Source organism: Myotis nattereri (assembly GCF_964212035.1).
Source record: "Myotis nattereri genome assembly, chromosome: 13".
Taxonomy (NCBI): domain Eukaryota; kingdom Metazoa; phylum Chordata; class Mammalia; order Chiroptera; family Vespertilionidae; genus Myotis; species Myotis nattereri.
Window position 1 is genome coordinate 37759040 of NC_138088.1, and position 11811 is coordinate 37770850.

General features: G+C 59.2%; 1 protein-coding gene across 1 annotated transcript; it reads left to right on the forward strand.

Moving 5' to 3' along the window:
- CYP26C1 (cytochrome P450 family 26 subfamily C member 1) lies at nt 1-6947 on the forward strand (the record flags this gene model as incomplete). The annotated part of the gene is made up of 6 exons (XM_081105073.1): nt 1-204; nt 689-913; nt 1423-1698; nt 3046-3201; nt 4134-4463; nt 6570-6947. 6 exons carry the CDS (start codon nt 1-3, stop codon nt 6945-6947), a joined length of 1569 nt encoding a protein of 522 aa, XP_080961199.1.
- Between the last annotated feature and the right edge of the window lie 4864 nt (nt 6948-11811).

Genomic DNA, 11811 nt, shown 5'->3' on the forward strand with positions numbered 1-11811 from the left:
ATGTTCCCCTGCGGTCTGAGCTGCCTGTCTGTGCTGGGGGCGGCTGGCACCGCTCTCCTGTGCGCCGGCCTCCTGCTCAGCCTGGCCCAGCACCTCTGGACCCTCCGCTGGATGCTGAGCCGGGACCGGGCCTCCGCCCTGCCCCTGCCCAAGGGCTCTATGGGCTGGCCCTTCTTCGGGGAGACGCTGCACTGGTTAGTTCAGGTGAGCAGTTGCCGTTCCCCACACCTCGATATGGCCCCTAATCCCCTGGCTCCCACTGGACCCTCCCAGGGTTCGTAGCCTGGCCTTCCCGTTGCCCACGGAGCATACATTGTCCTCGCCTTCGTCCAGCTGCTCCCTCGAAAGGACTGCCATCACGCTACTTACACTCGTGGGGTGAACAGAGGGGTTCTAGGAAGGAGCCTGAGGAGCATGCCATCTGTGAACTGCAAGCATAGAATCAGGAGTCAGGGGGCATCTCAGCCGTGAGCCCTTTGGCTTTCACCGTCCGCATTCTAAGTTCTTTCCTCATTTCACCAATGGGAGCAGGGGCATCTAAACTCCTGTAGGGTAGTCACGAGACCCATTTGAGACTTTTTAGAAAGTAATGCACCAGCCTGGAGCAGGGATTTGTTACCCAGGGGCGGTTGGGAGGTCTGGGCCAGGTCCCCAGCGGTCCCAGCCTTCTTCGCTGCTCCTGCTGCAGGGCTCCCGCTTCCACAGCTCCCGCCGGGAGCGCTACGGGACAGTGTTCAAGACACACCTGCTGGGCAGGCCGGTGATCCGCGTGAGCGGCGCCGAGAATGTGCGCACAATACTGCTGGGCGAACACCGCCTTGTGCGCAGCCAGTGGCCACAGAGCGCGCACATCCTACTGGGCTCGCACACACTGCTCGGCGCGGTTGGCGAGCCACACCGGCAGCGGCGCAAGGTGAGCCAAAACCAGAGAAGGGGCGGTCGGGACCTCAGGCCCGCGGTTCCTCGGGCACCTGTTGTGGGGCGAGGCCCGGACTAATTGTTAGGGGTACACTACAAACCTGGCCGGAACCCCTGGCCAACCAGGGGGTGGCCTCGGACCAGTTCCTTACCTTCTCCGACTTCGGTTTTTAAGGCCAGGACTGGGACTTAAAAGTCCTTTCATCTCCGATCTTCTGTAACTGAGATACCAGAAGCGCTGGAAACAGCCTTGGAGAGGAGTTAGGGACGACTTCCTCGAGGGGGTGGCAGCTGGAGGGAGCCTGGATGCATGCGGGGGGCGGAGAGAGGGCGGACTGTACATCAGAAAAGAACTAGAGGGAATGGCGAGGGCAAGAGCCATCACGTGTAGGTCCGGGCCACTTAGAAGAGAAAGGTCCCCAAATTAGCCTTTTGGCTTCTCTTCAATTGCCGAGCAGAGGAGGCCGGACCGCGGCCAGGGCTCAGCGCTCGCGCTCCCTACAGGTACTGGCTCGAGTGTTCAGCCGCGCGGCGCTGGAGCGCTACGTGCCACGCCTGCAGGGGGCGCTGCGGCGCGAGGTGCGCTCCTGGTGCGCAGCCCGCCGGCCCGTGGCGGTCTACGATGCTGCCAAAGCCCTAACCTTCCGCATGGCCGCGCGCATCCTCTTGGGGCTGCGGCTGGACGAGGCGCAATGCGCGGAGCTGTCCCGAACCTTCGAGCAGTTTGTGGAGAACCTCTTCTCACTGCCCTTGGACGTGCCCTTCAGCGGCCTGCGCAAGGTACTGCCACCCGGCCCCCGACCTTCCTCTTGAGGCTCCCTAGACGCCCCCGCAGGTCACTTCTGTTGAACGACAGAGGCACCGTGCGCCCAGGAAGGGGAGGCAGCGTGGTGTGGTGGTGCCCTCGGTCTGCCCTGACTCGCTGTGTGACCCGCGGCGGGCCACACACCCTCTCTGAGCCATGCCAGATGGGACGTGTTCCAGTCCCAGCAGCCGCGGGGCCTCCCTTTGGATACTCGGTGGCAGGCGCCGGGCCAGTCGGCCCAGCCCCTCCCCAGAGCGGCGCCTCCTGGCCGGGCCTCCAGCCCCCTTTAGAAGCCCGGACGGCTGCGGAACGGATGGGCCGCAGACACGCCCCTGGCCCAGCTCGGCGCCAGCCCGGGTTGGAGAGGGGTGGGTGCCGGCTCCCCGCCCGCGGCCCCGGGCCCGCTAGTTTCCGGATTAGAGAACCGCGGCCTCTTCCGACTTCAGAGCGTAGGGCCAGGCCCAGGGAGCAGCTAGGAAGCCCCGTCCCGCCTTTCCCTTCGCACTGAGCTGGGGCTTCTCCTGTGCCAGTGCAGCGGTTTTCAGTCACCTGAATAAAAATAATAGTTATGTATAAAGGGGCATTATACTGGCTGATCACCTTGGATACATTTCCTGATTTAATCCTCTCAACCTGCAAAGTGTTACTCACGTTTTGTTGATGAAGAAATTGAAGCTCAGACAGGTTAAATAATTTACCCAAGATCACACAGCTAGTAGAGGGGCAGAGAGGCAGGATTTGAACCTGATCTAGTCTAACTACAAAACTCAGGCGATCAAGTGCTTTTGCTGTTCTTGCTCCCTGAACTCTGAAGGGACACCCTGGCCCTCTTGCCTATCTCCTTACAGAGGCTAATGCTTAAAACAGCCATCGTGTCCTCTAAGCAAGAGCTTTTCTGGGTGCATCAAGGTGTCTGTCCCTTGCTCTCTGCACTGGTACCCACTGTCCCTACCCATTCAGGGGAAAGACAATGGGCTGGTTCCACCTCCACAACTTTGTGCCAGGAATGGACACTGACCGCTGTGCGACTCTAGGCAATTGCTTGACCCCTCTGAACCTCAGCATCCTCCCGTAAGGACCAAAGAAACTGTTTGCCTACCTCAAAGGGAGCTGTGATAAACAAGAGAGAATGATGTATTGGAAAAGTGAACAAACTGAGTATTTATTAAGCACCTTCTAATGTGCCAGGCATGAAACTAAGCTAGGACACTTAACGTTAGGAACTCAGCAGAGCAGCCCTGGGAAGATTTGGGGGCGGGGAGGTGCCCAGGCCTGGCCCCCTCAACCTTCCTGCCCCACCTCCCTCTCTCCCTGCCCATCAGGGCATCCGGGCAAGAGACCAGCTACATCGGCACCTGGAGGAGGCCATTGCAGAGAAGCTCCATGAAGACATGGCTGGGGAGCCAGGTGATGCCCTGGCCATGATTATCCACAGCACTAGGGAGCTGGGCCATGAGCTCTCAGTGCAGGAGCTGAAGGTAGGTGGCGCGCGGTCTCTGCTCCCCTCTTGCAGTCCTAGTGGGTGTGTCTCAACTTCAAGCCTCAATCACTCTTCAGGGTGAAGGGGAAAAGACCAGGCTTCCAGCCATGACTCAGCCCTACCCACTCTCAGTAGGAACCTTGAAGGCTTGAGTCCTAGGCTCTTCTGGACACAAACAGCTCCACTTCCCTCCCCGTTCTCTGTCACTCCCTACCTTTACCTCCGCTGTCCTCCTGACCATGAAACCCTCTTCACTCCTTTTCTTTACAAATCCTAAGGGCTCAGAGTCAAACGCCACATCCTCCTGGAAGCTCCCCTCTTCCCAAAAACCAATACTCTCTTCCCATAAGGTACCTTGGCACCTGACACTACTACCTGTTTTGTATGTCCACTGTGTGAATTGGATGTACCCATACAGTGCATGCGGCGGAGGTGGGGGAATGGCCCCCAGGACAAACTTGACAGCCCCCCACAAAGAATGGAGAGGTCGGGGAGCAGGAGACAGTTAGAGCACTGCGCTCCGAGTCCTACTACTGGGGCTGCCGGCTGCAGGGACCGGTCCGACCCGGGAAGACAGACGAGGGCAGCAATTGGGCCTGCTCGCAGGACGTGGGGGAGGGGATCGAAGGGGAGAATGGGACGAGCTAATACACCTAAAGCACTAAGAACAGCGCACGGAATCAGCTCCTGGCATTGTCTCTGGGAACCTCCAAGGCAAGTGGCTAGATCCTGGCTTTGCCAGTTGCTACTGCGGCTTGCCCAAGCGGCAGACGGGATCGACTCCCGGACCCTCGCACGCAGCTGCCACAGGGGCACATCCCGGCTCCCTGGCCTTTGCGCAGAGGTCCGTTTGGGCCCTTCACACCTCATCCGCCGCGAGGCCAGGGCGGGCCCGCTGATGGAGACTCCGCGCCGCCGGCTGTCTTGCAGGAGTCGGCTGTGGAGCTCCTCTTCGCCGCCTTCTTCACCACCGCCAGCGCCAGCACATCCCTGGTCCTGCTGTTGCTGCAGCACCCGGCGGCCATCGCCAAGATCCGGCAGGAGCTGGAGGCCCAGGGGCTGGGGCGGGCGTGCAGCTGCGGGCCGGGGGCCGCGGGGGACGGCGCGGGGCACTGGTCAGACTGTGGCTGCGCGCCAGACCTCAGCCTCGCCGCGCTGGGCGGTCTGCCCTATGTCGACTGTGTGGTCAAGGAGGTGCTGCGCCTCCTGCCGCCCGTCTCCGGGGGCTACCGCACCGCACTGCGCACCTTCGAGCTTGACGTAAGTGCGCCCACACCTCCCCCTGCTCCGCCCCTGCCGCTTCGGTGCTGGGGCGGGTGGGGGTGGGGGTGGGGGTGGGGGGGGGTGGGGAGATTAGGCCGGCTAGGTCTACCCTTCTCCTCTCAGACCGGCCACTCTGCTACCTGTGAAGTGGGCTGAGTTCTGTTCCATTTCCCCAGATCCACGTTTGAGGGGTGCAAGCCTAGTGCCTGGCGAGGCCACAGATTAGGGACCCCATATACTCTGCTTCTGGCAGCTGTATGGGTCCGTCAACTAAATTAGAGCCAAGTTTGACAATAAAAATCCCACCCCCCCTGCTCAGCACCCGCTCCCTTCCCCCCTTAGCCAGTGGACCTGGGTGGAGAACAAAGAGACCCCCCCCCTCAACACACAATGTCCCAAACCCCACCCCACATTGTCCCCTACCTCACCCCTCTGACTCCCTCACAAGATTAAGGAACCATCATTGTTACCTGTCCAGGGCTCTGCTAAGGCCAGATTCTGGAAGAGCAGGACAATGGAAATGTGGGTTGGCATCTCCTAATGGTCTGAGCAGGTTGGCTTGGGCTGGGCAAGAAGTTTAAGGTCTAGGCCTGGCTCCATCTCGGCAAGACCTTGGGCACTTTCCACCTCACTCCAGGCTTCCGGTTACTCTCTGGAGGGAAGCTGTCTCGATCGCTTCCTGCTCCTACACCCCAGGTGGTCAGGGCTGTGCTGCATAGTGGCAGCATCCAGAAGTGGAGCCCTACCTGGCCAAACAGGGTGTTTGCGGGATCCAGCTGTGGCTGCCGTCCTCCCTTTCCCCAGCTCAGTCCCCGGAGGCTGCAGGCAGAATGGGCACCTCCTCTCCTGACCCTTACTTTAAACTGCAGACATCCCTGGTCATTGCAAACCAGGAATCCAGGCACCATGGGGACTGGGATTCTGCCCTGGAGGAGATTATCATGGAGAGAAAGGGGGCCGCCCCGACAGACACCTCATCCCAAATGTGGTGTGAGGAAGAGGGTGATCTTTAGTCCTGGATAACAGCAAAACATTTGGAGGGTTGGGATTTGAGCTGGAGAAGTGAAGGGTTAGGATGGGGACAGCACACCACAGAGAGAGGACAGCACCCCCCCCCGCCGCCCCCCCCCCCAAAGGTGAGTAGATTAGAAGGATCTTGGATGCTGCATCTTGGAACTCAGACTTCATTCTGCAGGTGTCGGGGTGCCCTACAATACCACAGGGAAACAGGGAGAGGAACACAGGCCCACCAGGGTGAGCAGCGCTCAGGGGTCTTAGCCATCCCCCAGTCTACAGGGCCCAGGGAGGAGAAAGAGAGCGCTCCTCCACGATTTTAAGATTTTCTCCCTGCTTGTCTGAGCGCCTCCTAGTAGACACCTAGAGCCTGTTCAGGCGAGGGAAGCAGGATAGTCAGACATATGATGCTGGAAAGACATATCTAAGAGCAGGACAGCTGTAAAAGCCAGAGGTGCACAGAGGGACCATGAAAGCTGTTGCCCACATTTTAAGGGCTCTCCAGTTTAATTCTCATGTGCACCTTTTAAAGTGTAACTACCAGGCCTGGACATTATCACTGTGCAGCTGATGGATGGAAGGACAGGGAGGCAGTTTTTAGTTCAGTGCAAGGAAGAGCATTATAATTGAGCTGATCATAGAGATCATAGAGGTCCCCGTCATTGCATTCCAGCCCAGGCAGCTGGTAGGTACAGGACTAGAATTTAGGTTTCCTGATCTAATGTCAGAAGAAAAAAGAAAAACAAAAACAAAACATTGAAACATAACACTTTTACATAACATCACGTTTACTGACCACGAACATATATGCCAGACCCGTTTATTTTATCCTCACAGCAAAATGGGCATTTTGGTTCTTATTTTACAATTAAGAAATTGAGACTCAGAGAGGTTGAAAAGCTAGCCCAAGCTCTCAGCTGACCAGAGAAGGACCTGCGATCGGAACACAATGGGGTCTCCTAGCTTCTGGGCCAGCACCAAGTTCCTGCTAGTTTTGAGAATTCTGTGTGATGCCCCGGGGCGGAGGGTCGGTTCAGGCCCAGTTCCCTGGTGCCTCATGGTCAGGCAGGTCTCCTCATCTCCCCGTAGGGCTACCAGATCCCCAAGGGCTGGAGCGTGATGTATAGCATCCGGGACACGCACGAGACGGCCGCGGTGTACAGCAGCCCGCCCGAGGGGTTTGATCCCGAGCGCTTCGGCGCCTCGGGCGAGGAGGCGCGGGTCGCATCCGGCCGCTTCCATTACATCCCTTTCGGCGGCGGTGCGCGTAGCTGCCTCGGTCAGGAGCTGGCGCAGGCGGTGCTCCAGCTGCTCGCGGTGGAGCTGGTGCGCACGGCGCGCTGGGAACTGGCCACGCCGGCCTTCCCAGCCATGCAGACCGTGCCCATCGTGCACCCGGTGGACGGGCTGCGCCTCTTTTTCCACCCGCTCGCGCATTCGGCAGCGCGAGATGGGCTCTGCCTCTGATCCGCTGCGCTGTGGGACATGGTCAGTGGCTTGGCGACACCCATCTGCACTTCCCCGGTGCCAGGTCGTGCGCCCTTTATACTCGTTCAACAAACGGCCACCGGGACTCTGTGCGGGACTCTGAGGGAGGGCGAGCGCGAGCCACCGCCACAGCCCCGGAGAAGGCCCAGGCCGGTGAGGCGGCGCCTCTTGCGCGCTCAGCGCCCTTAGGAAGGAACCGTCGGGGGCCACGCTCCTTAAGCCCTTCCCAGGACCCCTAAGCAGGGATGGAAGGAACGGATTTCCATTGGAGCTGCGCGGTCTCACCTTTCTGTGCCACCCCTGGGAGGGTGATTGGCTCGTGGGGCCGCCTTGTGGACCGTGCCAGAGACTTGGCGCGCACGGCTGCACCTTCGACCCTTGGGCAGAAGGAGACGCCAGCAGCACATCCCTGGCGTTGGGCCATGGGAAGACACCGAGAAGGCGTCCAACGGAAGGCCCCCAGGCAGCCATGGCCACACTACGGGTGTTTCCAGGGCTCTAAACGGCTCAACATCACCGGATTCTGCTGGCGACTTCTTAAAAGAAAAATTCCTTCTTCAAGAACTTGTTTAATCTTCCCATTTATAAGGGAGAATAGGCACACCTATTCTCTAAGGCTGGATTATTTTCATGGGAGGTTGAGACATTCTCAGGTTTGGGATATTTGTACCCAAAACAGGAAGGCCAAGAAATAGTTTCCTGGCAGAGGTTGAGTGAGGAGGCGAGGGCTTAGCTGGGCAGCTAGCTGCTCCCTGTGGAAAGGTATGGAGTAGAGGGTGGGGGACACGCAGGAAAGACCCCCCCCCCCATGACCCATCCCAGCATACACCCAGAGAGGGGCCTGGATCTGGGGCCAAGACTGCAGACAGAGCATAGGATAGCCCCAGGAGCTGGGCTGCCAATTAGCTCCATGATAGATGGCTGCAGGGTCAATACCTCCACCTCCTTTTTTTAAAAAAATATTTTTATTGATTTTGGAGAGAGAGAAACATCAATGATGAGAGAGAATCATTGATTGGCTGCCTCTTGCATCCAATCTCCATCCTACTGGGAATCAAGCCTGCAACCCAAGCATGTGCCCTTGACCAGAATTGAACCTGGGACCCTTCAGTTCGCAGGCCAACGCTCTATCCACTGAACCAAACCACCTCCACCTCCTTTATTACAGATTAGAAACTGAGGCGAAAGACCCCTTGAGAAGCCAGCAATGGGCTCTGGACTGCTGACCAGTGCTTTCCTTTACCCCATCCCTTACACACACACACACACACACACACACACACACACACACAGCTCTCCCTCCAACCCTTCCTCCCCCCTTCAGCTTCTGAGCCTGTGGCCACCATGTAGGTAGAACTCAGCCCTTTGGTCCTTTTATAGTGATCCCTAGGTTGGCTTAAGCACTTACTCTCTCTGGACCTTTCCAACACAGAGGTTCCTATCAGCATTTAAACCAAAGCCAGGAGCCTCAATCTGCCACTCATCTTCAGGCAGGCTGGGGCAGCTGGACGGGATGGGTGAGCCAGGAAAGTTGCCGCTGCGGCCCCAGCTGACCCCTTAGTGAACCAGAAGGAAGCTGGTGCCCTCCTGACCTTATGCTTAAGGTGGATCCCTGGGCCAGGAGGAAAGGGGAAGCAGCAGGCGTGAGCAGGGCCAGTAGCTCAAGAGCGCAGTGGGCCTTTCCGAGTCAGGCTGACACCACCATAACCCCATTCAGGGCAATTCATCACCCACTGCTGACCACAGGGCCGGCGCCAGGCCGTGGGCTCCGCAGGCGCCAGAGCCAGCAAATGTAGAGGGACTGAGGCCTGCCCTCAGGGCGCTCAGAGGCTGCAGAGACAACAGCGGGGCCTGAGAAGCCCCACCAGGGTGAGGTGGCAGGAGGACCAGGTTTGGGGGTTGATTCTGATTTGGGGAGAGAAGAGAAATATGGGGCAGGGGGTTCTCAGGAGCCCTGAGAGTGTAGCTGGTGCCCAGAGCTGGTTTACCTGCTCTGGATTCTGTACTAACTACAAGCCCCTGTAGGGGGCAGCTCCAATCTTACTCTAATTTTCCATTAACCCGTTATTTTCAGTAATTTCACGGGATACCTGAGCTCTGTTGTTAGTAGCTACAGATTCCCCCAAGAAAGGAGCAGACGTGGCTCTTGCCCTTCTGGACGGGTATGCTCACGAAGGAAGTGGACAGTAAATAAATTAGCAAACAAAAGAGCAAGAATATGTCCCATGGTGATAGGTGCTGGTGAGAAAATCAGGCCTGTAATGCTGAGTGCCTGGGGGGGCTACACTCAATCAGGGTGGGCCAGGAAGGCTTCTCTCAGGAGAGGCCATTGGACTTTGCAAGGAACCAGCCAGTGGTGACCTGGAAGAGGGCACCCCAGGCAGAGGGGACGGCAGGTGTAGAACCCTGAGACAGGACAGAATGTTCAAAGATGGGAAGAAGGGATTGAAGGGAGAAGAGGAAGGAGGGGTGCTTCTGCTGCCCTACCTCACCTGACTCCCTTCCCCCAGCAAAAACTACTCCCCCGCACCCACCCCAACCCTGAGCCACAGGGAGACTTATAAACAATTTGGAAACATTTTGTTTTCCAGCGAACCACCTCCCCCTCCCCCCTCCCCGCCCACCGCCACCCAAGAAACCTTGGCAAGGTTCCTAGATCAAAGTTCCTATTGGGCTGGTAATTTATTGAACCCTTCCCCCCTTCAAGATGTTGTTTAATGATCTTCACTCTCCCATTGAATCCTTTCTGCCGGATGGCCGCCCCGCCTGACGCCCCCACGGTTCTCGATGGGCAGATAGATTAACACACTCCCCTACCCCTCTGGCAATTTCCAGCCGAAGGCTCTGCTCATCTTGTGACCCGGCGCTCGCTGAACTTGGCGAGGCGGCCCAGCAGAGTTCACTCGGATGTCACGGTCCGGCCTGCAGGGGTCACAGGCGGGTCAGGCCTGAGGATTGGGACTGGGCCCCTGGTCACGCCCCCGCTCGCCAGCGTCGCTCACCGGCCACAGGCACTGTTCAGACCCGGGCGGCCCGAGACATCAGCGTTACCTCCAGAAATCTCGGCTCCTGCCAGAGTCCAGAAGTTGGCTGGCTCGCCAGGGACAGTCGCCAGGTCGTTAGAAGAAATGACAGTGGGAGAGACCCTTTTCTAGAGCTTCTGAAATGGCCAAGTAGGGCGATGGGGAAACGCTGTCTCTTCCAAACACGCGGCGACCCGGGCCTGGAGCAGTGCGGGGTCTGCGCGGTCCCTGAGTCCGCAGATGGTTTCTGATCCCGCTGGCCCTGGGGACCGCCGCGGGAGGGGCACGCACTTCCCAGCTCTCAAGAATAAAGTTTCTCCTCTCCCTGGGACGCTTGCCAACGCGTGAGGTGGGCTCGTGCGAGAGCCGGTGTTCAGTTTTAAACAAACGTACGATATTCTGTTTTGTTTTCGGCCCCGCTCGGCGCGTTCCGCTCCCAAACCAATGGAGCGTGTGGCCCGGCCTAGTGGGGAGCTGTGCGGCTTGGCCGGGTGGGAAGTGGGGCTCGCACGTGAGCTTCCCGCAGGGTCCGAGCTCCAGGCATCGGCAGCACTGGGTACCGAGGTATTTGGGCAAAGGCCGGCAGACTCGCTCCCCAGTTGGGATTCCAACACTCCCATTGGCGGCCAGCAGAGCACCCATCTCACCCGGTGGGTGGCTTTACGCAGGGTAGGAGCCCGCAGAGCCAAGGACGGCTCCAGGGACGGTAGCCGAGGTCACTCCGGCGTCCTGTGTAGCCTAGCGTGCCTGGAGCTGGAAACAGTATTTGGAACTCAAAGCCCCTTTTGGAAACTCACAAACTACCCCGAGGTGTGGAACGGTCGGGAGTGAGCGCCTCCAAATGAAGGAGGAGCAGGCGCAGGGATGTGTGGTGACTTGCCCAAAGCGATGCAAGGATAGATGGAGCCAGGCCTCGGATCCAGACCCCTGGGCTTTCCTTTCACCATCTCTGTCTCGTTATCCTGCTGGGGCCAAAGCCCCCATTCCGCTCTGCCCAGCCGGGGCTGCACGCCTCGGGTCATCGCGACCCGGCCGGCTGTGGCCAGATCGCAGAGCGCCGGTCGCCGGGCCGTGGAGGAATAGCCCCTGCGCTCTCCCAGGGTGGGGCTGACTGGTGCAGGTTTGCACCCGAGGGACCTGGAGGCTGCCTTGTACCCTTGAATGGGACCTCCGTGACTCCCCTTGAGGGGGTTGGGTAACCGGGATCCAGGATCTTGCGGTCGTGCCTGATTCCCCGCGGCTCTCCCGGGGGTCCTGGCCGGATCTTCCGAAGAGTCGGGAAGCCTCCGTTTTGCTCGGCTTAGGGACCTCAGTTTCCCCATCCGTGGGATGAAGCAGCTTGACGATCCCTGCACGCACTTCCCTTTGCTTCCCTAGCAGGTGGGAGGGAGCCCACGCGGCGCCCGTAATTGGAAAATCGGGGAAGGCAGCTCTGTTCTGGGACCGCCCGACGGACCCGACAGGGGGGATGCCAGAGGGAATGCCAGGAAGCCCAGGGCTGGAGTTCACGCGCCCCGAACTCGGGTCGGCCCCTGTCGCCACCTCGGAGCTCCACACACCTTGGATGGGGGAGGCGGGCTGCTCCGAAGCCGGCGCCCCGGGAGGCCCGCGCCGGGGGTAGCAGCCACCGCGCCGCCTCTGCCTCGGCGCGGAACAAACGGTTAAAGATTTTGGGCAGCGCCTCGCGGGGGGAGGAGCCAGGGACCCAATCCGCAATTAAAGATGAACTTTGGGTGAACTAATTTGTCTGACCAAGGTAACGTGGGCAGCAACCTGGGCCGCCTATAAAGCGGGCGCGTGGTTGGGCTCGGAGTGCTGGC